The following is a 25287-nucleotide window of genomic DNA, read 5'->3' on the forward strand; positions in this document are numbered from 1 at the left end:
AACTTGAAAAAAAAACATGGTTACAGAAAACAGGGTTTTGATCATATTCATAAGGAGGTTGGGATTATCAGGGTTTTTGGTGTCAAAATTTAGAAGGTGATGACAGCGCTAACATCCCTTCAGCAGCAGAGAAACAACCGAGCTTAGCTCCTACATAGTAAGACTAATTAGTTAAAATAGGAAGCAACTAGATGCTGCACCTACTTCTTTGTTGCAGGTACTATTCTCCAAGTAAAGAGTTTTCCACTAAGCAGAATTTTTGGGTCTGAGTGTCCCTAAACCATCCCGCCCCACCCCACCCCCAGCTAAATCTGTCTTAAAAGTTGATTTGAGGGCATATTTTCTGCTGCTTGTCACAGATGTGAAAAATACCCTCTATAGCTCTGCTTGGAACACTTTCCTTAAAGAAGAATATGTTCTTTTTCTCTGTAGAGTACGTTTTTGTCTTGTTTCTGACTAAAGTAGAGGCAGGGGTAGGAGAGATGACAAATATTTACTCAGAGTGACCTACACCTCCTTTCCACCCACTTATCTTTCTAACCCTGCTTGGGAAAAGTGAAGGGTTATTTCCCAAAGGACTATATTCCAGCTCTTCTGGGCCTGCCAGACCTCTCCAGGTGGTCATCTGTTAAATCCCATAAAGCACAGGGGCACATGATTCAAATTAAAAACATACAGACAAAGAACCTTCTAATGGCCACAGCAGTGGCTACGTTATTAACAGTCAGGTTGTTAAGCAATTAGGTGGCCCAGCAGACAGAGCACTGGGCCTGGAGTCAAGAAGACCTGAGTTCAAATCCAGCCTCAGAACTAGCTGTATGACCCTGGACAAGTCACTTAACTTCTGTTTGCCTTAATCTACTGGAGAAAGAAATGGCAAACCATTCCAGTATCTTTGCCAAGAAACCCCATGGGCAATAGGTCAATGGGGTCATGAAGAGTTGGACATGGCCAATACAACTAAACGAGTAAAGCAACACTTTCACATTTCCCTCTCTCCTATTTTTCTCTTTGTATGGAATAGACACTTGATAAACTATATGTAGGTATTCTAACCTGACCCTCCCTTTCTCGCTTCCCTTTTTCCTCCCTTTCATCAGCCAAGCCAGTTCTTCCCCAGAGAGATATTTCAGCTTTCCATTTCTCCTTCCTTCTTGTGGGTCCCTCCTTCTTCAGTCCCTTACCTCCATTAGCTATTTCTGTGGAACTAGGAGTGGTTATGGTTATGCAATTTGTCTTCATCCTCCAAAGCCTCATTAGGAATCTTGCGTCTTCTTTGAAATTGTCCCTGACCATCCTATAGCCTTTAGTGTTCTCAGTGGCACCAGTCTCATAGAATCCTAGAATCTTAGCAGGGGAAAGGGACCGCAGAAGTCATCTAATCCATCCTCCCTCTCCATGCAAGAATCCTAATTACAACATCCCTGATAGTGTTATCCAGCCTCTTCTTAAACACTGTTAGGAAGTTCATTACTGCTTTGTAGCAGGCTACTTCATTGTTGAATGTTCTTAATTTGTTAGAAAGTTCTTCTTTATATTTAAATAGGATCTGTATCTCCCTATAACTTCCAACCAATCTACTGATCTGCCTTTTGACCCCTGGAGCAGCACAGAGCACGTTCATGTTCTCTTTTCTACAATGTCCTTGAAAATATTTGAAATCAGATATCGTATGCTAGCAATCCTATGATCCTATGTATCCTCTCAACCTTCTCTTCCTCAGGATAAAAGGCCCCAATTCCTTCAACTCTTCCTCATATGACATGATTTCCAGGCCTTTTGACTTTCTAGCTATGTTTTTCTTGACATCCTCCATTTAATAAAATGTTTTACCAATGCCCTTTTGACAAATCGTTGCCTCTTCCAAGTGACCCAAAGGCACACATGCGCATACACACATACACAGTAGAGCTTTCCCTTGTACCAAAATGTGATATGTATGACAACATATATGCCTCATCGAATATCTTGTATCCATCACCTCTCTATCAAGAGGAGGAGGTATTGCATTGTCCATCCTCTGAAGTCAATATTGGTCATAGCATTGATCACACAGCTCTGATGCCTTTTAATACTGGGCTGCTGTTTTTTATATTACTGTACTTGTTATCTAACTTGTTCTTTTGGTTCTACTTATTTCACTCTATATCAGTTCATATAGGTCTTCCCTAATTTCTCTAAATTCTTTAGATTTATAATTTCTTATAGCGTAATGATGTTCCATCACATTCATATACTACAGTTTAAGACATTCTCCATTTGATGGGTACCTGATATTTGCCATTTTGTCAATATCCTTAAACCTAGATGCCACAAAAACACCCCAAATGTGGTCTGACTGACTCAGAATGACCTCGCATGAATAGGCTCTCTGGACAATAGAGTTAGGACTGCAAAGGGTCTTATGGGTCATATAGTTCAATGGTGTCAAACTCAAATAGAAACAAACTCAATAAGCTGTACATAAGGAACCCTGAGGGCCACATGTTGACTTAGAAAACCACGTATTAACATTATCTATGTTCTATCATATTTTTATTAATTGTTAAGTATTTCCCAAATATATTTTAATCTGGTCCTGCCCTCACTCCACAATTGAGTGCCTGACACCACTGATGTAGTCTAATCCTCTCATTTTACAGTTTAGGAAACTGAGGCTCAGAGAGGGAGACATTCATGTAGTAAGTGGTAGAAACAGAATTTGAACCATAGTATCCCCTCTTCTCTATATCTCTATATCTTTTCTATATCTATCTCTTCTACCCATTTTCTCCTGTCCTAGAGAATTAGATCTTCCCAAGGTTAACCATTTCACTTGTGTGCTTAATTCCATCCCTTCTGTCACTTTCAATACCTTACTTCATCTTCAGTCTCTCCTATTTTACTGGCTCATTTCCCTCTATCTACAAACATGCTTATATCTCCTCATCCTAAAAACAAAACAAAACCCCTTCCTTTGACCCTGCTACCTACCCCTTCAAGCAGTCACCCTATTGCTCCCTCCACTTTTTTGTTGAACTTTTAGAAAGAGCCATGTATGCTCTCTGGCCCTACTTCTTTACTACCCGTTTAGCCTCCTATAATTTGGTTTATGATCTCACCACTTGACTGAAACTGCTTTTTACAAGGTCACCAATGGTCTCTTTAGTGCTGGTTCCAGTGGCTTTTTCATAGTCCTCATGATCCTTGACCAGTATACCTTTTAACATTATTAAACATCCTATCTTTGACATTTTTTCTTCCCTTGGCTCCCACAACAGTGCTATCCTACCTGTTTGAACTCCTCATTTTCCATGTCTGGTAAAGGGATGAGGTCAGAAATCACTCCCACTTCTCACTCATTTAGAAGGGATGTCTCCCAAGGCTCTTCTCTCCCTATATTCTCTTTTTTTCCCCCACTTCAACTCTTTCCCTTATGAGATCTTCATTATGTATAGTAACATCCTCCCATACCGCCTGGCCTCTTCATTGATTAATCTTTTCAACTCCCATGACCTTTACCTTCATTCCACCTTGACTATACACCAGAAAGGTCATACTCTTGATCTCATCATCACTCATAGCTGTTTTGCCACCATGATTCAGAATTCTGAATTTTTCTTTTTTTAAATTTAAAAATTTTTTTTATTAATTTATTTTGGTTTTCAATAATCACTTCCATAAACTTTTGAGTTTTAAATTTTTCTCCTCCTCCCTCCCCAAGGCAGCGTGCAATCTGATATAGGCTATACATATCATTCCTATTAAACGTATTTTCACATTAGTCTTGTTTTAAGGAAGAATTAGAACCAATGGAAGGAACCAATAGAAAGAGGAAACAAAACAAATCAGAAGAAAAAAAAGAGCAAATAATATGCTTCAGTCTGCATTAAAACCCCACAGTTCTTTCTTTGGATGTGGATAGCATTTTCCATCATGAGACTTTTAGAGATGTCTTAGATCCTTGCATTGCTGAGAAGGGCAAGGTTTATCAAAGTTAGTCATTGCACAATGTAGCTGTTATTGTGTACAACGTTCTCCTGGTTCTGCTCACTTCACTCAGCATTAGCTCATATAAGTCTTTCCAGGTTTTTCTGAAGACCACCTGCTCATCATTTCTTATAGCACAATAGTTCATTCACATACCACAACTTGTTCAGCCATTCCCCAGTTGATGGGCGTTCCTTCAATTTCCAATTCTTTGGCACCACAAAAAGAGCTACTATAAATATTTTTGTACATGTGAATCCTTTTCCCATTTGTATGATCTCTTTGGGATATAGCCCTAGAAGTACTATTACTGGGTCAAAAGGTATGCACATTTTTATAGCCCTTTGGGCATAGTTCCAAATTACTCTCCAAAATGGTTGGATCGTTTCACAACTCCACCAACAACATATTAGTGTTCCAATTTTCCCACATCTTTTCCAGCATTTATCATTTTCCTCTTTTGTCATGTTGGCCAATCTGATGGGTGTGATGTGGTACCTCAGAGTTGTTTTGATTTGCATTTCTCTAATCAATAATGATTTAGAGCATTTTTTCACATGCCTAAAGATGGCTTTAATTTTTTCATCTGAGAACTGCCTGTTCATATCCTTTGACAGTTTATCAATTGGGGAATGACTTGTATTCTTATAAATTTGACTTAGTTCTCTATATTTTTAAGAAATGAGGCCCTTATCAGAGACACTGGTTATAAAAATTCTTTTCCAGTTTTCTGCTTCCTTCCTAATCTTGGTTGCATTGGCTTTGTTTGTGCAAAAACTTTTCAATTTAATGTAATCAAAATTATCCATTTTGCATTTCATAATGTTTTCTATCTCCTGTTTGGTCATGAATTCTTCTGTTCTCCATAAATCTGACAGGCAAACTATTCCTTGTTCTCCCAGTTTGCTTATAATATCAGCCTTTATATCTAAATCATGAACCCATTTTGACTTTATTTTGGTATATGGTGTGAGGTTTTGGTCTATGCCTAACTTCTGCCATATTCTTTTGCAGTTTTCCCAGCAGTTTTTGTCAAATAGTTAGTTCTTATCCCAGAAGCTGGGGTCTTTGAGTTTATAAAATATTAGATTACTGTAGTCATTGACTACTATGCCTTGCATACCTAACCTATTCCACTGATCCACCACTCTATTTCTTAACCAGTAACAAGCAATTTTGATGATTGCTGCTTTATAATACAATTTAAGATCTGGAACGGCTAGGCCACCTTCCCCTGCATTTCTTTTCATTAGTTCCCTTGATATTCTGGACCTTTTGTTATTCCAAATGAATCGTTATTATTTTTTCTAGCTCTATAAAATAATTTTTGGTAGTTTGATTGGTATGGCACTGAATATGTAAATTAGCTTAGGTAGGTGTCATTTTTATTATATTAGCTTGGCCTACCCATGAGTAACTGATGTTTTTCCAGTTATTTAGATCTGACTTTATTTGTGTGAAAAGTGTTTGTAATTGTTTTTATATAGTTCCTGGGTTTGTTTCAGGAGGTAGACTCTTAAATATCTTATAATGTCTATAGTAACTTGAAATAGAATTTCTCTTTCTATCTCTTGCTGTTGGGCTTTTTTGGTAATATATAGAAATGCCAATGATTTTTGTGGGTCTCAATTTCTCTTTCATCATAACCTCCTATCCTTTCCATAACTCCTTCTTCCTTACCTTTCCTAAATCTACTCTTCATTCTCATCGTATCCCACTAGCCAGTCTACCCTTCCTTGCTCTCCAAGGCAGTGCAAGTGCCTCACTTTCCTCCCTTCAAATTCTTGACCCTATAGTGGATCAGTTCATCTATAAACTTCTCTACTCCCGAATCTTTTCCCCATTATTTTATTGCCATCCATATTTTGGCAGACCCAGACCCTCAGTTGCCTCTCCACTTATCTTCTGTCTTCCTTCTCGTGTGCTGTTGAATGCTACTGGAAGAAGTCATTATTTTGCCAACCAGGCGCATTATAAATTTATGTTATTTAATGTCAATTGCACAACAGCTATTTCATTCTTTCCTTATTGGTTTTATGTTGTGCTACCCACTATGACTATCCCAAACTTTCTCAATTCTCCTCAAGTCTCCTCAACTTCTCCCTTCTCTCACACCAGATTACCTTAACCTCAACTTTACTTGGTCATCCGCCAAGAGCTTCTCATTTCTTCCTACTTTATATGTCAAAACCTCACTATACCATCATCTGTCCTTTTCCCTTTGCACAGGTGTCCAGTAAGGAAGTGGACCTTTTCCTTCCATGGCCAGCCCCTCCACTTATGTCCTTACATACTCTTATGCTTCTTCTGGGAGACTGCCCCTTGATCATCTCCTTTCTCTTTTTCATCTTCATTCACTCTTTATCTACCAATACCTTCCCTGCTGTCTAAAAATGTGCTCAGGCCTCTCCTACCTCCTCAAGTCATCATCCTATGTCTCTTTCCACAGCTATTTTAAGCAAAAATTGTCTTTGTTGCCACTACTTTGTCATCTTCCACTCCCTTCTAACCTCTTAAAAAATTATTTCTGACCCCATCCCGCTACTGAAATGCCTCTCCAGAGTTACCAGCCTCCTCTTATTTGCTAAATCTGTACTCCCTTTCTCAGTTCTCATTCTTCTATTAGCTTTCTGTGGCTTTTGACATGACTTGGCACCCCCTCTTCCTACATATTCCCCCCTCCCTCAGCTTTCCTGACACTGTACTCTTCTGGTTTTGCTACCTCTGTGATTTTCCTTTTCAGTTTCCTTTTGGACTTATCTTTCCACTCTCCAACCATGAGCACTCCCCAGGACTTCATCCTGGGCCCTGTTCTCTCCCCTCTCTACTCCAGCTCTTGGTATTCTCATCCCATGGGTTCAATTATCATCACCATGCAGCTAACTTCTCAATTTATATATCCAATCTTACTCATTTCTCTGAATCTAGTCTTACGTCACCAGTTCTCCCTAACATCATACAGATATTTCAAACTCAACATATACAAAATGCAATTCATAATCTTCCCACCCCCAAAAAACCTACCACTCCTTTAGACTTGTCTATTTCTATGGAAGGTACCACTCTCCTTCCAAGTCACTGAGATTTTCAACCTTAGCTCTCCTCTTTTCCTCACCCCTACATCATATTCAATCAATTGCCAAGTTCTAGATTCCGCCTTCCCAATATCTCTTGCCTCTTTCCCTTTCTGTCCTCTCACATGACTACCACCCTCATCTTCATCCATTTTCTCTGACCTAGACTACTAAAACATCCTCTTAATTTGTGTCTTTGCTTCTATTCTCTTTCCTTTATGATCCATTCTCTACAGAGCTACAAAATAACATATCTAAAGCATGGTTCTTACTATGTCATTCCTCTGATTAAGACTCCTTACTGGCTCCCTATCGCCTGTAAGATAAAATACAAAATCATTTGCTTGGCATGTAAAGCCCTTCGTCATCTGGCTCCAATCTCCCTTTCCATTCTTATTTTACATTATTTCTATCATGAACTCTACATTCCAACCAAACTTACTATTCCCTGAACTCAGTGGTCCATCTCCTACCACATCTTTTGCATAAGCTGTCTGCCTTTGCTGAAATACATTTCCTTCTTGGTCACACCTCTTAGAAGCCTTAGCTTCCTTCATGGCTTAGCACTGATGCCACCAGGCTGTCTTTCACCTGGAATAGAAATAGTTGAAGGTAGAGGTGGTGGTGTCAATGCCTGGGGCAGAGGGCTCAAGAGAGTGAGGTAATGAGGTTGTGGGCCAGAGAGGGTAGGAAGAGAGCAGGAGGAACAGTACTTAAGGTCAGACTGTCTTTCCAGAAGCCCTTCTAACTTCTTTCACAGCCTTCTTTGGGGAACAGGCCAGATTCTCTGGGGAATGATCACTTTCACTGTGCTCAAGTGAATTTTCATAGGTGCCAGGATTCCTTGTTATAGTTCTGTAAATGATTGCTTAGTGGCTCTGTAAATGATTGTTGATGTGAACTGAATATGCTTCAACCCTAGTTGCCATCAACTTAGATCATTATTCTTTGGTTGTTTTGACAACTTACCTATGTGTATTATCACCCATCTCATCTTGCCCATGACATATAATAATGTTAACTTACATTTATATTGTGTTTTACCGTTTATTCATTCTTTCATTCAACAATCTTTTATTGAGTGAATTCCAATAGTAGGAGTAGAAATAGTAGTAGGAGGAGGAGGCAGCTGGGTGTTGCAGTGGATAGAGCTCCAGCCTTGGAATCAAGAGGACCTGAGTTCAAATTTGGCCTCAGACACTTGACACTAGCTGTGTGACCCTGGGTGAGTCACTTCACCCCACTGCCTCACCAAAAAAAAAAATAGTAGTAGTAGTAGCAGCAGCAGCAGCAGCAGTAGTAGTAGTATCTGGCATTTATATAGTGCTTTAAGGTTTGCAAAGTGCTTTATAATTGTTATCTCATTTGATCCTCACAACAATCCTGGGAAGTAGGTGCTATTATTATCCCTGTTTTATAGATGAGGAAACTGAGGTAGACAGGTTTTAAGTGACTTGCCTAGAATTGAATAGCTAGTGTCTGAAGCAGGATTTGAACCCAATTCTTCCTGACTCTATTTCCTGCTCTCTATCTATGTTGCTACCACCTGTAAGCCCCTTGAGGGCAAGAGGTTATTTTTTGTTTTTGTGTTTTTGATATCTCCAGGATCTAGCGTAGTGCCTACATAGTAGGCACGTAGAAGCTCAATTCAACAAATGTACTTAAATACCTAGTGTGTGTTTAATGTAAGTCACTGTGCTAGGCACTGAGTATACAAAGACAAAAACATAAAAAACAGTCATTGCCTTTCTAGAAGTTTACATTTATTAAGCAGTAGTGTAATAATTGATCTGAGCCAAAATGAAGTGCCTACTATGTTCAAAACACTGTACTTGGCTCTGAAAGAGATACAAATATAAGTAAGATGTTGTCCTTACTCTCATGGGACTTAAAACAATCCTGGGAGATAGGTAGAACAGAGAATATCTCTGAGTCAGAAATAAGGAAACTGAGGCTCAGGTAGATTAAGTGACTTTGCCAGGGTAACGTAAGGTATTTATTGGCAAAACCAGGGCTTGGTTTTCTTCTAACTCTACATCTAGTGATTTCGCAACTACCTTCCTCAAATACAGATATGCTAGATATATGGCATCACCTGGTGTACGTCTAGAAACAGAATTTTAAAAATGACATTAGTTTGATATGACTTATTCTTGGTGAACTCATGCTGACTACTAATGATCATTGCTTCCTTTTTTAAGTGCATGTAAACCATGTGTTTAGTAATCATCCTAGAATTTTGCCAGAGATCAGTGTCAAAATCACTGGCTTTTAGTTTAAAGGATCTACCTTTTTCCACATTTTGAAATTTGGAACAGCATTTACCCATCTGATTTCCTGGCCCCTCTCCCATCCGCCATGATTTCTCAGACATCACTAGTAGTGGTTCTATGTTCTCACATCTGCAACTCTTTTCAGTACTCTGGGATATTATTTTTTTAGGCCTGAAGCCTTGAGCTTGTTAAAAATGATGATATGTGCTCTTACCATCTTCACCTCATCTCAGGCTTCAGTTGCCTCTTAATCATGTTTGCTTTATTATGCCTTTGGGTCTGGTTGGAGAAGTCATTGTCCTTGGTAAAGAAAATGGACAGAAAGTATGGCTTGAGCAGTATCATCTATTAGCTTTCCACTGTTTTCCCCAGATCTGTTCCTTTTTTTTTTTGTTCTTTTTTGGATTCTAAACATTTTTTAAGTATTTTTTCTTTGGTTTGTTTTCCTTATCAATTTTAAAAATAAAGTTCATTCTGGGCTTTTGCATTCCTGACATGATTATCACAATTCAAGGTAGTAGTAGTGTTAACCTACCTCAGAAGGTGGTTGTGAGAAAAGGACTTCGATAAATATAAATCACCATGCTTGTGACTGATACATTGTTATTGTCACTGTGGCTATTTTGCATTCATCCTTGGTTGCATGTGCCTCCTTCATCTTTTATATGTGAGTGTTAAAAATTCCAAGAGTTTCCTTGCAGTGATATTGATTCCTCTTGCTGCCTGACTCATTTTTCATTGGGAATATTCACAACTGACTAGTCACAATTACAATCGGTAAACTTTTCATTCCTCTTGAGACAGCTTTCCTTTTAGACTTGCCTACGGATCTGTCCTCTGGGCTTTAAAAAACAAACAAACAAACAAACAAACAAACAAAACCTACTTTCCTAAAATCAAGGGTCCATGTCTTGCTCTTTCTAGTACTTCCTTCACAAAGCCATTACCAACTAGTTTTCATCGTTGGTTAAAATTAAGTCTAGAGTAGCAGGTCTTTTTATCATTCCCTTTGCCTTCTAAGTGGTGAAGTTATCAGTAAGGTACGAATGTATCAAATAGCATCTTTGGCAGCTTCTCTGTGAGTATTTCCAGGGCAAAAGTATAAGATAGATTAATTTGCCTTGAGATGCAAGAAATGTGAGCAAGAAGGGACTCGACCCAGTGATCCAGAGGGTTTTTTTGGCCATGTATGTCTTCTTTCCTGAGATGTCAGCCCAATTATGAGGGCTTCAAATGTAAGCTGATCCTTCAGCTAGAGGTGATGTCGTTATATCTGAAGTTGCTTATTGCTACCATGCTGTTGTTTTCTTTGTATCAGTTTTGTAAACTGTAATAGGCTAATGGCCCTGTGGTTTGTTCTATGAACAATATCAACCTTCTCCCCTCCTGTGATCCTTATCTATACGCCCTCTATCATGTTTCCCCTCCCAGCCTCATGGATTTCCATACCTCTTGGGTATATGTACTACCCACTCCTTCTGTTCAAACAAGTATGGCAGTCCTACCATTGCCTTATTCCAGCCCAGAGGCCCATCATATATCATCTCAGTGATAACTGTGAAATTGCAACAACCTGTTTGTATTACAATTTCAGATTCACTTTGGTTATTGCCCATATGCTGTTCATTAACTACAACAGAGACAGTTAAATCTGTTAAGTATTAAATTTAACTGTCTTCCTTATAGTTCTTTACCCCATCTCCTGCAGAGAATTACTGGGCATTTCCTCTGTTAGGAGTCTTCTATATCACACCTGTTGTTCTCCGTACCATTTGTCATCATAATTTTATCTGGGCCTTTTTTTCCCCTCTCCCTCAATTTTCAGTTGAAAGCCCTACTGATTAAGTCAGTAAATCTCTGGTATTTATGAGATACACACCATCCCTTTCCTGTTATCCCTATACAGTTCTATTAACTCATCATCCAGAAAACCAAATCCCTTGGCTCCAGAGCTATTAGTGAAATATTCCAGAGGTTTTTTTTTTCTGAACAACTCATTTGTCTCCATGTAAGTCAGTAAGAATGGGTGAAGTGGAAGGTTTAAAGTATATTTATTTAGCTTTAAAGGTATTTACCAGCCTGATAGTACTTAAGTACATAAGTAGACCAAGCACATCAGATTGAAGTAGGGAGTCCAGACCACCATAATGCATCTCTTTCTTCTCAGAGAAGGGAACAGATTCTTCTCATTTGCTGGTGTCTTTGTGTTCCAGTCAGTATTGGATGCTTCTTCAGAAGGTCTGGATTCTGTGGACAGAGCTCCCACTTAGTCTTGAGCGGGGCAGAATTACTGCCTCCTCCTTCTCTTTGTCCCCTGCATTACATTCTTACATTCACCAACCACTATCTTTGATTCCCCACTGGTATGTTTTGCTTCTCGGTTACTAACTAACCTTTCAGAATTATTTCTTTCTTCTTATCTAGGAGCCGTTCATCCCTTCTAATAAGATGGAGTAGAGAGTCATTCCTCAAATTCTTTCACTTCACCACTAGTCGAAGGATTAGTTTACATTTAAAGCCCTCATAATTTGGCTACCATCTCAGGAAAGAAGACATACATAGAAAATAGACCTCTGGGTCAAGGCCCTTACTGCTCATACTTCCTGAGGCAAATTAACCTGTCTTATACTTTTCCCCTGGAAACACTCACCTAGAAGCTGCCAAGGAAATTGTTCCCACTACCATTAGAAGTGTGGCTTTTATGCTTACTCAGGCCTAGGTCCCCATCTGCTAACCTAACATGGATTCAGTCAATCAACCAGCCAAAAAGCATTTGTTAGGTCCTAACTGTGCTAGTGACTATAAGGAGTATTATTCTGTGATATACTCACAGAAAAGCAGAATCTTATCACTAGCTGCCCTGTCTCATTAGTTATATTTTCATGTGTATTTTTCTTATACATTCCCAACAGACTATGAGTTCCTTGACTGTGTCTCTTCTATAGTGTCTAGTATAGACACTATAGTGTCTCTTATATAGTGTCTAGTATAGACACTATAGTGTCTCTTCTATAGTGTCTAGTATAGTTCCCTTCATGGAACAGGTGCTTAATAATGAAGTTTGTGGAGAGGAAAATAACTGTGGGATGACTATCAGCATTCCATCATCCTACTCTTCCCTCTTTCTAGGACTTTTCCTCTCTCAGGAACCCAGTACTCTCATGTTATTCTAGACTGCTCTTGTCACTAAGGAATACTTTCTGATCAGCTAATTCACACTAAAGTATTAGTAGTTATGTCAGTTGAACATTGAAAAGAAGCCTTTAGTGAGAGTGTACCTCTCTGGTGCTATTGAACAGAAGTGTCAGACATGCAGCCTGCAGTCTGCATTGCCCCAATGCAAGCCAAGTGATGCCTGAAACAGATTAAATGTACTTGGGAAATATTTAACAAAACAAAATGCAATACATCATATCTAATATTAATCTGTGGTTTTCTAAGTCAATATGTGAGCAATTAGGTGGTGCAATGGATAGAGTGCCAGGCCTGGAGTTAGGAAGACTCATCTTCCTGAATTCAAATCTGGCCTCAGACACTTACTAACTTTGTGACCCTAGGCAAGTCACTTAACCCTATTTGCCTCAGTTTCCTCATCTATAAAATGAGCTGGAGAAGGAAATGTCAAACCACTGCAGTATCTCTACCAAGAAAACCCAAATGGGATCATGAAGAATTGGACACAACTGAAATGATTAAACAAAGTCAATTTGCAGCCCGTAGGGAAACTTATGTATTGTTTTCTGTTTGAGTTTGGCACCACTGCTCTAGAATATATCTATTTGGCACATTGGGAGCTTTAGGGTAGGAGGTCTTTTCTTGAGCCCCACAAGACTGCAGGCCACTCAACTGGTAGCTGGGACACACTATGGTGAGGAAGCTGGTTGGGGACAGGTATAGCAGGGGTGGAGAACTTGTGGCCTTTGGCCTTCTAGTCCTTGGGCCTTAAGGGGATTCAGTCATAGGGTCACACTTGAGGACCTAGAGGGCCACATGTGGCCTCCAAGCTACAAGTTCCCCATCTCTGAGAGGGGATGACAGGAGAAGCAATATGGCCTTTCACCTTCCTCTTTTTCCCTGACAGATCCTTCTGAATTTTACTTCCCTGGATTTATACCGCAGCCGGCTATGCTGGTACGACTACGTAGAGGTTAGAGACGGGTTTTGGAGAAAAGCTCCCCTCCGAGGTAACTGTGTCCTACCCTGCTCTAGGCATCATGGTCAAATGAGATAACCTATGTAAAGCACTTTGAGAACATTAAAGTGCTATATAAATGCTGGTAGTTATTATTACTTCTATCCTCCTTTCTGAGAACTACCCACTTCTTTCCTTATAACTTCCCTTAATTAAGCCTTTCTCCACATATGGTTCCAAACATTCTCATCAATATGCTGTAATGAACCCTGGACTCAGAGGCATAAGCCTTGGATTCTAATCCCAGTTGTGCTCTATGGCCTTAAGAATCACTTTTGTGAGCATCAGTTCCCTCCTCTACCAAGCAAGAGTAATCGTGTCTACCTGGCCTGCCTGTCAGTGTAGTGACAGCTTTGGAGTAGAGATAAGATAAGAAGGAAAAAGCCTGGCAGGTTGTTTATTGTTGTATCTGTGAACCTTGATGTGATTGCCCCCAAGGTCCAGGGTCTGGTTCACAGTTTTGCAGTTTGTGGAAGGGAAAGAAATTTGCAATTATTGTACGTGGTTAGGTACATGGTCCAATGAGGGAAAGGAGCATGAGAAGAGAGAGTAACAAGCAGAGATAAGGTCAGGGCTGAGGTAGGGATGGAAGTATCTGGCTGCCCCAGGCAAGGTTTGAAAGTTGTATCTCAGGGGCAGGTAGATGGCTTGGTGGATAGTGTGTTGGCCCTGGAGTCAGGAAGACCTGAATTCAAATGTGACCTCAGATAGTCACTAGCTATGTGACCTTGGGCAAGTCATTTAACCTCTGTTTGCCTTAAAAAAAAAAAAAGAAAAGAAAGAAAAGAAATGTGTGTCTCCTTTGTGTTTCAATCTACAGTAGATGTTAAGCTTTTCCCTATGACACATGGGACGTGACATCATAAAATAAACACATCCAGGCTATGGACAGTGGGATTTTCTGATATTGCAAACATGTGCACTTGCAAAGTCATGTTAAAGAGTCCCTTGTTGTACCCTCCTCTGTGCTGCCTGCTTTAGCTACACATGGTTTCTAGATGGATTTATTTGCACTATTCTCACACTCTCCCTATCTTTTCACTGCCTACAGGAAGGTTCTGTGGGAACAAACTCCCTGAACCCATTGTCTCCACTGACAGCCGCCTCTGGGTGGAGTTCCGAAGCAGCAGCAATTGGGTTGGGAAAGGCTTCTTTGCTGTTTATGAAGGTATTTGTGGGAAATGTGCTGTCGGGGGGTCAATAAGGCCTGGGTGTAAAGAGAATGCCTTGTCCTTGCCCTCTTAAACTGACCTTGGTCAATAAACATTTACCAAGCACTTACTATGTGCTAAGCTCTGGTTATATGGGGTGGCCAGGAGACAACGTGGATAGAGCACCGGGCTTGGAATCAGTTAGAGCTGAGTTCAAATCTGACTTCAGGTGGTAGCTTTGTGACCCTGGGCAAGTCACTTAACCCTGTTTGCCTCAGTTTCCTCATCTGTAAAATGAACTGGAGAAGGAAATGACAAATCACTCCAGTATCCTTGCCAAGGAAACTCCCCAAAAAATGGGGTCACAAAGAGTCAGACACGACTGAAACACAACTGGTTACATGGGGGAAGAAAAGGGCAAAAACAAGGTCCCTATTCTCAAGGAGCTTATATCCTAATGAGACAACATGCAAAAAATTGTCCATACCAAGCTTGAATGGAAGGTAATGTCAGAGGGAAGGTTCTAGCTGGGGTAAGGAGTTGGGGGAACTGGGAAAAGCTTCCTGCAGAAAGTAGGATTTGAACTGTGTCTGAAAGGAAGTGAAGGAAAACAGAAGTAAGGAAGGAGAGTGTTCCAGGCATGGGGAAGAGCCAATGCAAAGGCACAGAATTTGGAGATAGAGTTTAATGTGAGAGGAAGCAAAGGAAGCCCGGTGTTGCTAGATCCTAGAGTACAAGGGAGGGAGAAAAGTGGGAAAAAACTGGAAAGGTAGGAAGGGGCAGGGTTGTAAGGTGCTTTAAAAGCCAAACAGAGAATTTGATAATTTGATCCCTATTAACAGGGAGCATTAGGGAGCCACTTTGCTGTAGGGAAAAGGGCAACAGCAGTAGGCAGAACCCAAGAGAAAACAAATGGAGACTGGATTAGACAGAGGTGCAGGAAAATTTGGAGTGGATGCAAGATTAAAGGAAGATAGAAGAGAAATATGTAGAACAGGAGAAGGAAGATAATGGGATTATGAAGAAGAGAATCCAGGAGCTGACAGAACTCTACAAATGTCAGGAACGGGGGAATGAGGGAAGCCAGAAGGGGGAGGAGTCCGGTAGAGTAGGGAATTATCATGAATTCTGAGAACCCGGGAGGGTGAGGAAGGTCAAATACCCCACCAGATAGAATAGTCTCCTCTATTATCCTGACTTCCTCCACCCATACTGTTTGCAGCTATCTGTGGGGGTGATGTAAAGAAGGACAATGGTCACATTCAGTCACCCAACTACCCAGATGACTACCGACCCAGCAAAGTCTGTATTTGGCGGATCCAGGTGTCTGAGGGCTTCCACGTGGGGCTTACTTTCCAGTCTTTTGAGGTATGGTGCTGAGTCTCTGAACATGGGACCATCCTGATCGTAGGAAATGATGGCCCTCTAAACCTGTGTATCACTAGTTCCTTTCTCTTCAGGCAATCAATGCCCAACAACTCTCCCCTAGTTCTTTTTGATCAACCACCTTCTTGCCTCTTCACATTTTTAAGCCTATCTCTTCTACCTCTCCAAGGGCCTAGCTGGGGTACAGGTTACTATGGCAGCTGGAAGCTCCTCCTCCCAACCTGGCTTCTGCCCTTCATCTCCCCTCCAGATTGAACGCCATGACAGCTGTGCCTATGACTACTTGGAGGTACGGGATGGACACAGTGAGACCAGCACCCTTATTGGACGATACTGTGGCTATGAGAAGCCAGATGACATCAAAAGTACATCCAGCCGCCTCTGGCTCAAGTTTGTCTCCGATGGCTCCATCAACAAAGCTGGCTTTGCTGTCAACTTTTTCAAAGGTGCAATAACATTAAACTGCTACAGAAATCTAAGTTATAATTACTCATTCCCCACTGAACTGAGAAATGTAAGACACAGTCCATACCTTCAAAAAATTCACTCTCTAGTTGGGAAGACAAGACATATGCACAGTGAAAAGTTAACCAATAATACAAATCTCAAATGGTATAAGACATAATAAAAATAACTGGCATTTCTACAGGGTGTCCCAAAAGTGTTAGTGCAGTAAGCATTAATAGCTTACTTAAACTTTAATAGCTTAAAACCAGATGAAGTGAGTAGCTATTAAAGCTTAAACTTCACTAAGACTTTTGGGATACCCTGTAGATAGGTCTTTAATGTTTTCTAAGGGTTTTATATACAAACATTTGTTCCATATGACAACCCCATGAGGGTGGTACTGCAGGTATGATTATCCCCACTATAGTTAAGGTGCTCAGAGAGGGGTAGTGACTTGTCCATGGACACATAGCAAATAACTGTCAGGGGTGGGATTTCAGCTCAGGTGTCCCCTGACTGCAAGCCCAGCACCCTTTCCACTCTACCATACCTCCTCTCAGGACAGGATATGCTCAGTGCCAACTGACTGTTACACTCAGTGTTCTAGTTCAGAGGAAGGAGAGGTCATTATGGTTAGGGTAGTTAGGAAAAGCTTCCTGAATGGTTCAGTGCCCCTAAATTATATACACACACATACATACACACATATACACATGCACACGTGATGCATACACGAGGTACACACAGTGCACACATACATGCATACAAACACATGCACATTCACAGATATGTACACACATATAATTTATCAATTTCACTCTCTGGTACCCACGACTCTCATCTCTGTGCCTGTAAGTAACAGGATTTCATGAGCTTGGATGGGAAAAAATTCCATCTTTATTTTCACTCACCTTTGGTTTTCTTTGTAATGTTATGTACTTGATTTTACACATTTAAAAACATCATTAGGAGAAGGGGTCCCTGGCGCACAAAAAGGGTAAGAACCTTTGGCCTTATTTTCCCAAGGGGGAGCTGCAGGGCCCTAGCTCTCCATTTCTGTCCATACCCCCTCCTATTAGATGTCCTTCTTGGACATGTGTGACACAGGAGACTGTGTCCCCTCCTGAGCACTGAAAAATAGGACAGAGAAATGAGGGGAGAGCTTGACTCATAGAAGGGAATGAAGAGCTTAGATTTGGAAGAGTCCAGAAGAGGCCTGGGCGAGAAAGCTTCTCCACAACCTCACGGGCAGGGACCTCAGTCCCAAGGTTTAACCTGCGGCTCTCCTTTCTCTCCCAACCAGAGGTGGATGAGTGCTCCCGGCCCAACCGAGGTGGCTGTGAACAGCGTTGCCTCAACACTCTGGGCAGTTATAAATGCAGCTGTGACCCAGGCTATGAGCTGGCTCCAGACAAACGCCGCTGTGAAGGTGAGCAACACTGCGTTACCACCTTCTCCACCAATCTCTGCTCCCTCTAATGCCCAGAAATTAACTCGTTAGCAGTGGTCATTCCTGATACCCCTTGGATAAGTTCGTTTCTTGAAGACATGGGAGCTTTGGTCTATCCCTCTATGTAGGAGCTCCCAAAGTTTCTGGAGGCTTCTGCCTGGCCCCTGACACCACCGTCACTACCCCATCCTCATCCAGTCCTGCCTGTGTAGGCTTGTGGAGCCATTGGGCATTTCCCCTTACATTCACCTGCTGGGCTGCCAGCTCCTCTCTCCTATGCTCTTTCCCCACTCCCACGCCAGGAACCTTTGGCATATGATGACCTCTCTGACCCCACCTTCCCATATTCCTGACCCCACAGCGGCCTGCGGTGGTTTCCTTACCAAGCTTAATGGCTCCATCACCAGCCCAGGCTGGCCCAAGGAGTACCCTCCCAACAAGAACTGTATCTGGCAGCTTGTGGCACCTACCCAGTACCGAATCTCCCTACAGTTTGACTTCTTTGAGACAGAGGGAAATGATGTAAGTACCAGCTCCAGTGCTCAGGCAAGGAGAGGGCCAAGAAGTCATGCCCCGTTCTTCTATTCCCATATTCTTCTAATATCCCATTTCCCATTCTTCTGTCCTTTACCTCCTACTTGGGTCTGGAGGGGATGGGGGAAGGAGGGCTTATTTATCTATGTAGCCTAGGAGAGGGAGCATCACTTAATGGATAGGAAGCTAGACTCAGAGCCAGGAGGTCCTGGGTTCATATCTTGCCACCTCTGACACTGGCTGTGTGACTCCACGCTCTGGTCAACTCTCTAAGACTATTGTAAGTTGCAGAAATGATGCCATTCCACTCTGGCAAAGGGAGTATTCTCGCCTGGGAGCTCCCTATACTGGCAAAATCATGGGTGCATTCTCTATCCTCCTTTCTTTCCTATGTACTCTATGACACAATACTCTATGCTTGATAAATCTTTGTTGCTGATAAATCAGAACTTTAGGGATCAACACCCAAAGACAAGGTCATAGAACCCTGGGGATCCCCCTTATAGTCAGGAAGTTAGTCCTTCTGTTTACCTTTTTAGAATAGCAATAACAAACCTGGATATTTTGTTTTAATGAGAGTCTAAGCAGAACTATGCTAGAGCCAACTTGGATCAGTTATAGCAAGAGCTGATTGTTAAATTTTCATTGTGAGCATTTATACTTTGGAAATCAGCAAACTACACATCAGAGCTTATTTATTGTTTTGTTGATTTCTAGACTTTAAAGAAATGATGGAGAAAATAATAATAATGCAGATCAAACTTAAAAGTGTTTTCCATGTACATTTCCTTCCCTCCTCCCCAGAGAGCTAGTTGTTAAACATATACCAGCACACTACTGCATCTGCAAAGTTTATGTCCTCTTACATTTTAGCACTTCTAATAATGTAGATCAGTATCTCAATTGTGATTTTTTAAAAATTGCGGATTTATATTCAGTTCTAGTCCACTGTGACTCATGAGTCTTCTTCTGGCATAGTACCAGTCAGCTCACAAGTGGGTATTTTACTCTTGTCCTATAGGATTGAAATTTAGTGCAAGCACTGTGTGTTATGAGGCTTTACTCCATCCCCAGGGTACAGCCAAGGAGGGTTATGTCCCCTCTGCCTAGGGCTTTCGGAAAACTCTTCTTTTGTTATTGACAGATTTCACATAACACAAGTGCATAGTTTGCATATATTAAGACATCTAGGTGGCAGAGTGGACAGAGCAGACCTTAGTTCAAATCAAACAATTCCTAGCTGTGTGACACTGGGCAAATCACTTAAACCTTCTCCTTGTCAGTTTCCTCATTTGTAAAATGGGGATAATGGTAGCACAAATAAATATCAGAGATGGGATTTAAACTCAGATCCTTTGACCTCCAGAGCCAGTGGAAAGAGCAATAGCTTTTCTCTTTGGAAAGACCAGAATTAGCACTCATGAAACACCTTTTAAATAAGACAGCAATTTTAGTCCTTGTTTGGGATCCAGATACCTTTTAGCACTCTAGGGTAGGGGCTTTTCACCTTTTTGTGTCACAGACCCCTGTGGCAATCTGATGAAGCCTATGGACCCCTTTCTCAAAATCATGTTTTTAAATATTTGAAGGAAATGCTAAATTTCAATTAAAGGTCAGTGAAAATAAAAGATGCAATTGTTTTTCTTATCCAAGTTCATGGACCCCCTGAAATCAACCCCTGGACACCTTGGGTGGGGAGGGGGTCTGTGGACCTCAAGTTAAGAACCCATCCTCGTAGTTCAGAGAATGAATAGTTCAATGAGAGTTGGATAAGTTAGGGAAGGGAGGCTTCCTTAGAAGTGGGACTTGAGCTGTACCCATCGGGGCAGGTATGCAAGTATGACTTTGTGGAGGTAAGGAGTGGACTGACAGCAGATTCCAAACTTCATGGCAAGTTCTGTGGTGCTGAAAAACCTGAGGTGATAACCTCCCAGTACAACAATATGCGTGTGGAGTTCAAGTCGGACAACACCGTCTCCAAGAAGGGCTTCAAGGCTCACTTCTTCTCAGGTAACACTGGCATCCCCTGCCCCAGGATCCAACATGGTGCTTCTCCCATCATGCCTAGAGGGTGCAGCTCTTCTCTCTCCTCCTCCACCTTGGGTGGAGATGACAGTCTGTCTCGAGCTCTCGTGGTCAGGGGCCTGGTGGGTTTGGATTTCCTGCCTCCCACCCCTCCAGGGGCAGAGTCAGCCCTCTCACCCCCACGTTCCTTTTAGAGCTGATGTTCTCTGGAGACTTTGGGCAACAGGTCAACACCTTGGCTGGTGGTCAGGCCACTTGCCAAACTCCACGCAGGTGGGGCTGGATCATTACAGGGATTTAAGAAAGAATAGAGAGGTAGTATGGTAGAGTAGCCAGAGGATTGGTCTTGCAGTCAGGAAGGCTGGGGACAAGTCCTATCTCTGCCACATATGGACTGAGGGACATTTAACTTCTCACTGTCCCAGACGACCCTTTAAGGCTATATATTATGGATGAGCTGGGGATTTGCAGTATTGGAGAGTTTCTCTACCAGAGAGTTCCCTGCACTGATGAAATCACAGGCCCTGAATAGGGGAATAAAAAGAAATAATTAGGCATCTCCACCCTAACATAAAACATTCCCTGTCCCCATTCCGCCCCAAATTGAGGGAGAACCAGATTAAGACATGTCACAATAGTAAGTATTTATTAAATGCTTATAACATACCAAGCACTATCCTTGTTCCCTTTATATCCTTCTGTTTCAGGACAGTCTATAGGATCCTTCCCCTTGCTGGGAGATAAGGCAGCTAGGGGTCCCAGAATAATACCCCCTGCTTGCCTGCCCCCCCCCCCCGCCCCAGCCTTTCAGTTAATCAATGAGTATTTGTTGAGTCACTACTGCAAGCTCCATCCTGGGCTAGCTGCCTTTTGGAGCTGCTATAGGAGAAGTGTAAGACAGGATTCGGGTCTCAGAAAGCTGGCAGACTCACAAAGAGAGAAGACAGACACATAGGAAATAGGAAACAGTAGAAAATGCCGTATGATAATCCAGGGCTAAATTGTATGGAATATTCTGAAGGTGCTCAAGGGTAGGGAGGACCATGTGGCTTAGAGCCACTGGACTTGGGCCCACAAGCAGTTTTCGTCCTTTCCTCTATAGCCATCCTTTCCCACCTCCCACTCCCCACCTAAATAAAAGGACTCAGAAGTCCACCCTGTGCAGTGCCTTATGGGAAAGGGGAGATGTGTCCAGAGGGATATTGTCTGCTCCTCGTGCCACATCCCCCTCCTACATACCAGTCACATTCCCTTTGTCTATTCCCCACCCCGATCCTGTGCCTTCCTACCTCCTCACCCTAAGCCCCAGTGCACTGCATTCTCCAGCAGCACCAGTTGACTTCTCCCTGTTCCTGGAGTTCTCCCTCCCTTGCCTGCCCCACCTGGCCACCGTGCACCTGCTTCTTTCATCCTGTCCCGCTTGGCATTGCCAGCTCCACCGCTCTGCTTGAAGTACTCTCCATTTCCCATCCCCTGTCCCTTTTCTATTGCTTGCTGAGATGTCCATTAATGCAACATGGACAAGACTGTTTTCCTATCCAAACCACATGTCCTGCGCTGGTGCGTGATGCCTAATGAAAGTGGCCAGAAGTGACATTGCACCCCACTCAAGGGATGACGTGGCCCTAGGGAAAAACCATTACCTGCTTATGCTTGTCTTCCTCTGCATTTCTATTACTGTGGTCTTACGAAATGGGGAAAAGGGTGTTCTTAAAACCAAAATCCATTAGGCCTGGATGCCAGGGTTGGCCAGCCCACGGATGGCTTCCTTCAGCTCAGTGATGTCCCACCCTGCCTGTGGGTACAAGAGACTGCTGAAGAGCCTTTGGCTGGAGGGCTCTTCCTTTGGTGCTGGGGGCATGGGGTGCCTGGCTTTGGAACCCCAGGACTGGGGCTCTTTGAACCATTTGGACACTCACGAGGAGACCCTAGGCTGAGAAGCAGAAGACCCTGGAAGAATTTCAGTTCAATCTCAGCCAAGCAAGATGCCAAGGGGCTTGCAGGCACTGCAGGGTGAGTGGTGTCTCTTCCTACAGGCACATGCCCATTCTCCCTTTGCCCTTGACACTCCCACGTTTCCCTTCCCTGGCTCAGAAGGTGAGGCTCCCTCTCATCCGCACCCAAGACTTGATAAATCTCACAGGCCCACGGGACCTAGCATTCCCGACTGCCCTCCAAACCAATTTGAGAATAGGGATAAGAAAAATCAAGAGTCCCCTAAAAATACATCTTCTTTACTCCTCTTTGAGCCTGGAAGCCTTCACCTTGTTCCAGGACTTGGGAAATTCGCCCAGAGGTTTTGGTAAATTTCTCCCTATGACAAAGCCTCAGGGATTCCCCCTCTTGATACCATGTTTGTCTTCTAAGGCATGAGGTACTCTGCCCAGGAGTTCTCCCATTATTACTTAGTCTGAATAAGAATCCCCAGGAGATGGAAGCTGAGCCCACAGTCAGAGCTGAATGGTCATGTAAAACTACCCCTTTGTGGCGGTGGTGGTGGAGGGCCCTCTGTCCTACTAACTTTTGTGGGCATCCCCTTTGTGCTCTCTTGTCCCTGAACACCAGTGCCTTTTGGAGGGCAGAGTTGCTTCCTGATAACTTCCCTCTCTTATCTGCTCCAGCCATCAGGCACCCCTTTAACCTTAAGAGAGGACTGGTACCCCAGGATCTCCAAATTCACGGCCTGAGAACCTGCTAACCCTTTCTAGCCAAGGGATTGCAAGTGGAGCTTAACTTGGCAACCTGGTTGCTAAGAGGCAGTTTGACACTTCTAGGTTCTTCCCTTTGTTTTATGTCTTGGGGTGTGTGTATGGAGGGGGGGGGAGAGGGAGGAGGAGAGGAGAAAGGAGAGAGAGATTGAGAGAGAGGAAACAGAGAGAGAGAGAGACAGAAGGAGGAGAGGGAGATTGAGAGAAAGGAGAGGAGACAGGAGAGAGAGGGGAAGAGGAGAGAGAGAGAAGAGGAGAGGAGACGGGGGCGGGGTGGGGGAGAGGAGAGAGAGAGGAGAGAGGGAAAGAGCGAGAAGGCATATATATGCCTGCTTCTCTGGATGTGTTTGTGTTTCTATCTATACTCCTATCCGAATGTGAATCTGGTTCTATTTGTGTATCTCCATGAATGTGTGTCAGTCATAGTGCGTCAGTGAAGCTGTGGGTGCGCATGTATCATATGTCCAGGATGCTCTATAGGCCCAGCAAATGGCCTGTAAAAACAAACTAGGTTTTCACAGAGGAACTGTCTCTCCTCCCTTCCTTCTTCCCAAAATCAGTTTCTCCATCTCATTTGTTTCCTGCCCTAGACTCTTGGATCTCTGGTGCAGCAGGCCCTCCCAACGGCTTCTCCTCAGAGCTGGGTGGGTGGGACACATTGCCCTGCCTTCCCTGTCAGGAGCTCCCCCTCCTATGCCATGGTTGCTGCACTCCTCGCTTCCCTCCTGTGACCTGGCTGCTCCTGGATATGGCTGTCCTGCATGCCCCTGGCACTCCCCATCCCCTCCTTGTGACCTTCCCCAGCCCGTTTAATGTGCTTCTCGGATCCTGGATGTGGTTTTTACCTGCTCTTCTTTCCTGACCCCCTACCTCTCCCACCCTTCCCCCTTGGTCCCTTTTCTCCTTCTCTCTCTCATTTCAGAAAAAAGGCCATCACCTGCAGCCACCCCGGGGACGCCCCCAGCCGTTCAAAAACCGAATGCAGAAAAGAAACCGGACCCCTCAGTGAGGCCAATGTGGCCTCTCCAGCCTGTTTGTTACTCAGGAACTCCACCTCGGACGAAAGGGGGGGGCCATGAGTCCCACCAACCCACACCTCAACTCCTTTGTTCCCTCCATTCCGGCCTTCGTCTCCCTGTCCCCCTGCCCTGGCCGGACAGAACTGGTGCTCTCCTCTTCTCCCCTTCCCCCCCGGGTGCTTCCCTACCCCATCCCCTCCCATTTTGATGGTGTCTGTGACATTTCCTGTTGTGAAGTAAAAGAGGGACCCCTGCGTCCTGCTCCTTTCTCTTGCAGTCTGCTTGTCCATGTGTCTGTTTTTCCACTTGTCCGTCTGTCCAGTAAGCAGGTAATGGTAGGGGGTCCCCACGTCGGCCATTTGCATTCCCCCCCCATGCCACTTTCTGCCTCCTACCTTCTCTGCCCACATCGTGGATTATTCCCAGGCTGCGCAGCTAGGCCCCCCACATCTGGTTACTGCTTCATGCTCTGACCTCAGGATCCCATACCCTCAGCTTGCCTTTGCCCTCGGGGGAGAGGAAAGCTTGGCCTCTCCTCCCCACGCCAGGAGTCTAGCCCTTTGCTTCCCCTGCCCCGGCCCTGCCATGCCTGCCCCCAGCCCACAGAGAGGGCTTTGTGTTGTGTTTGCTCTCTCTCCCACCCAGACAAGGACGAGTGTTCCAAGGACAATGGCGGCTGCCAGCAGGACTGCGTCAACACCTTCGGCAGCTATGAGTGCCAATGCCGAAGCGGCTTCGTCCTTCATGACAACAAACATGACTGCAAGGAAGGTGAGGTCTAGAACGGGAGATGCCAAGGCACCTACCTGGCAGGGGCCGCCGCTAGGGGGCGCCATGGTGCACAGGGCTCTGGGACTGGAGTCTGGACTCCTGAGTTCAAACCCAGCTTCAGATCCTTACTAGCTGCATGACTATGGGCAAGTCATTTAACCAGTCTGCCTCAGTTCTTCCCACCTGTAAAATGGAGAGCATAACAGGACCTACCTCTCAGGGTTATTGTGAAGATCAAAATGAGATAATATTTGCAAAGCATTCAGCACAGTACTTGGTACATAATAG

The 25287-nt window shown here is 43.4% G+C and overlaps 1 protein-coding gene across 3 annotated transcripts in view; it reads left to right on the top strand.

The window, feature by feature from the left end:
* The window catches only part of BMP1 (bone morphogenetic protein 1), a 59002-nt gene that overhangs the window by 25157 nt on the left and 8558 nt on the right, over nucleotides 1-25287 (top strand). Inside the window, exons 9-16 of one of the 3 annotated variants that reach the window (XM_078149639.1) lie at nucleotides 13398-13500; nucleotides 14560-14676; nucleotides 15882-16027; nucleotides 16296-16491; nucleotides 17796-17921; nucleotides 18304-18464; nucleotides 20306-20486; nucleotides 23800-24125. In XM_078149639.1, coding sequence (XP_078005765.1) covers nucleotides 13398-13500; nucleotides 14560-14676; nucleotides 15882-16027; nucleotides 16296-16491; nucleotides 17796-17921; nucleotides 18304-18464; nucleotides 20306-20486; nucleotides 23800-24071 — 1302 coding nt within the window. In that variant the 3' untranslated portion in view covers nucleotides 24072-24125. Of the gene's footprint in view, nucleotides 1-13397; nucleotides 13501-14559; nucleotides 14677-15881; nucleotides 16028-16295; nucleotides 16492-17795; nucleotides 17922-18303; nucleotides 18465-20305; nucleotides 20487-21804; nucleotides 24126-24873; nucleotides 25000-25287 lie in introns of those variants that run through there. The other 2 variants (XM_078149638.1, XM_020975711.2) reach the window with 2 other exon arrangements.

This window comes from Phascolarctos cinereus, unplaced genomic scaffold (assembly GCF_003287225.1).
Source record: "Phascolarctos cinereus isolate Bilbo 61053 unplaced genomic scaffold, phaCin_HiC Scaffold_2;HRSCAF=192, whole genome shotgun sequence".
Taxonomy (NCBI): domain Eukaryota; kingdom Metazoa; phylum Chordata; class Mammalia; order Diprotodontia; family Phascolarctidae; genus Phascolarctos; species Phascolarctos cinereus.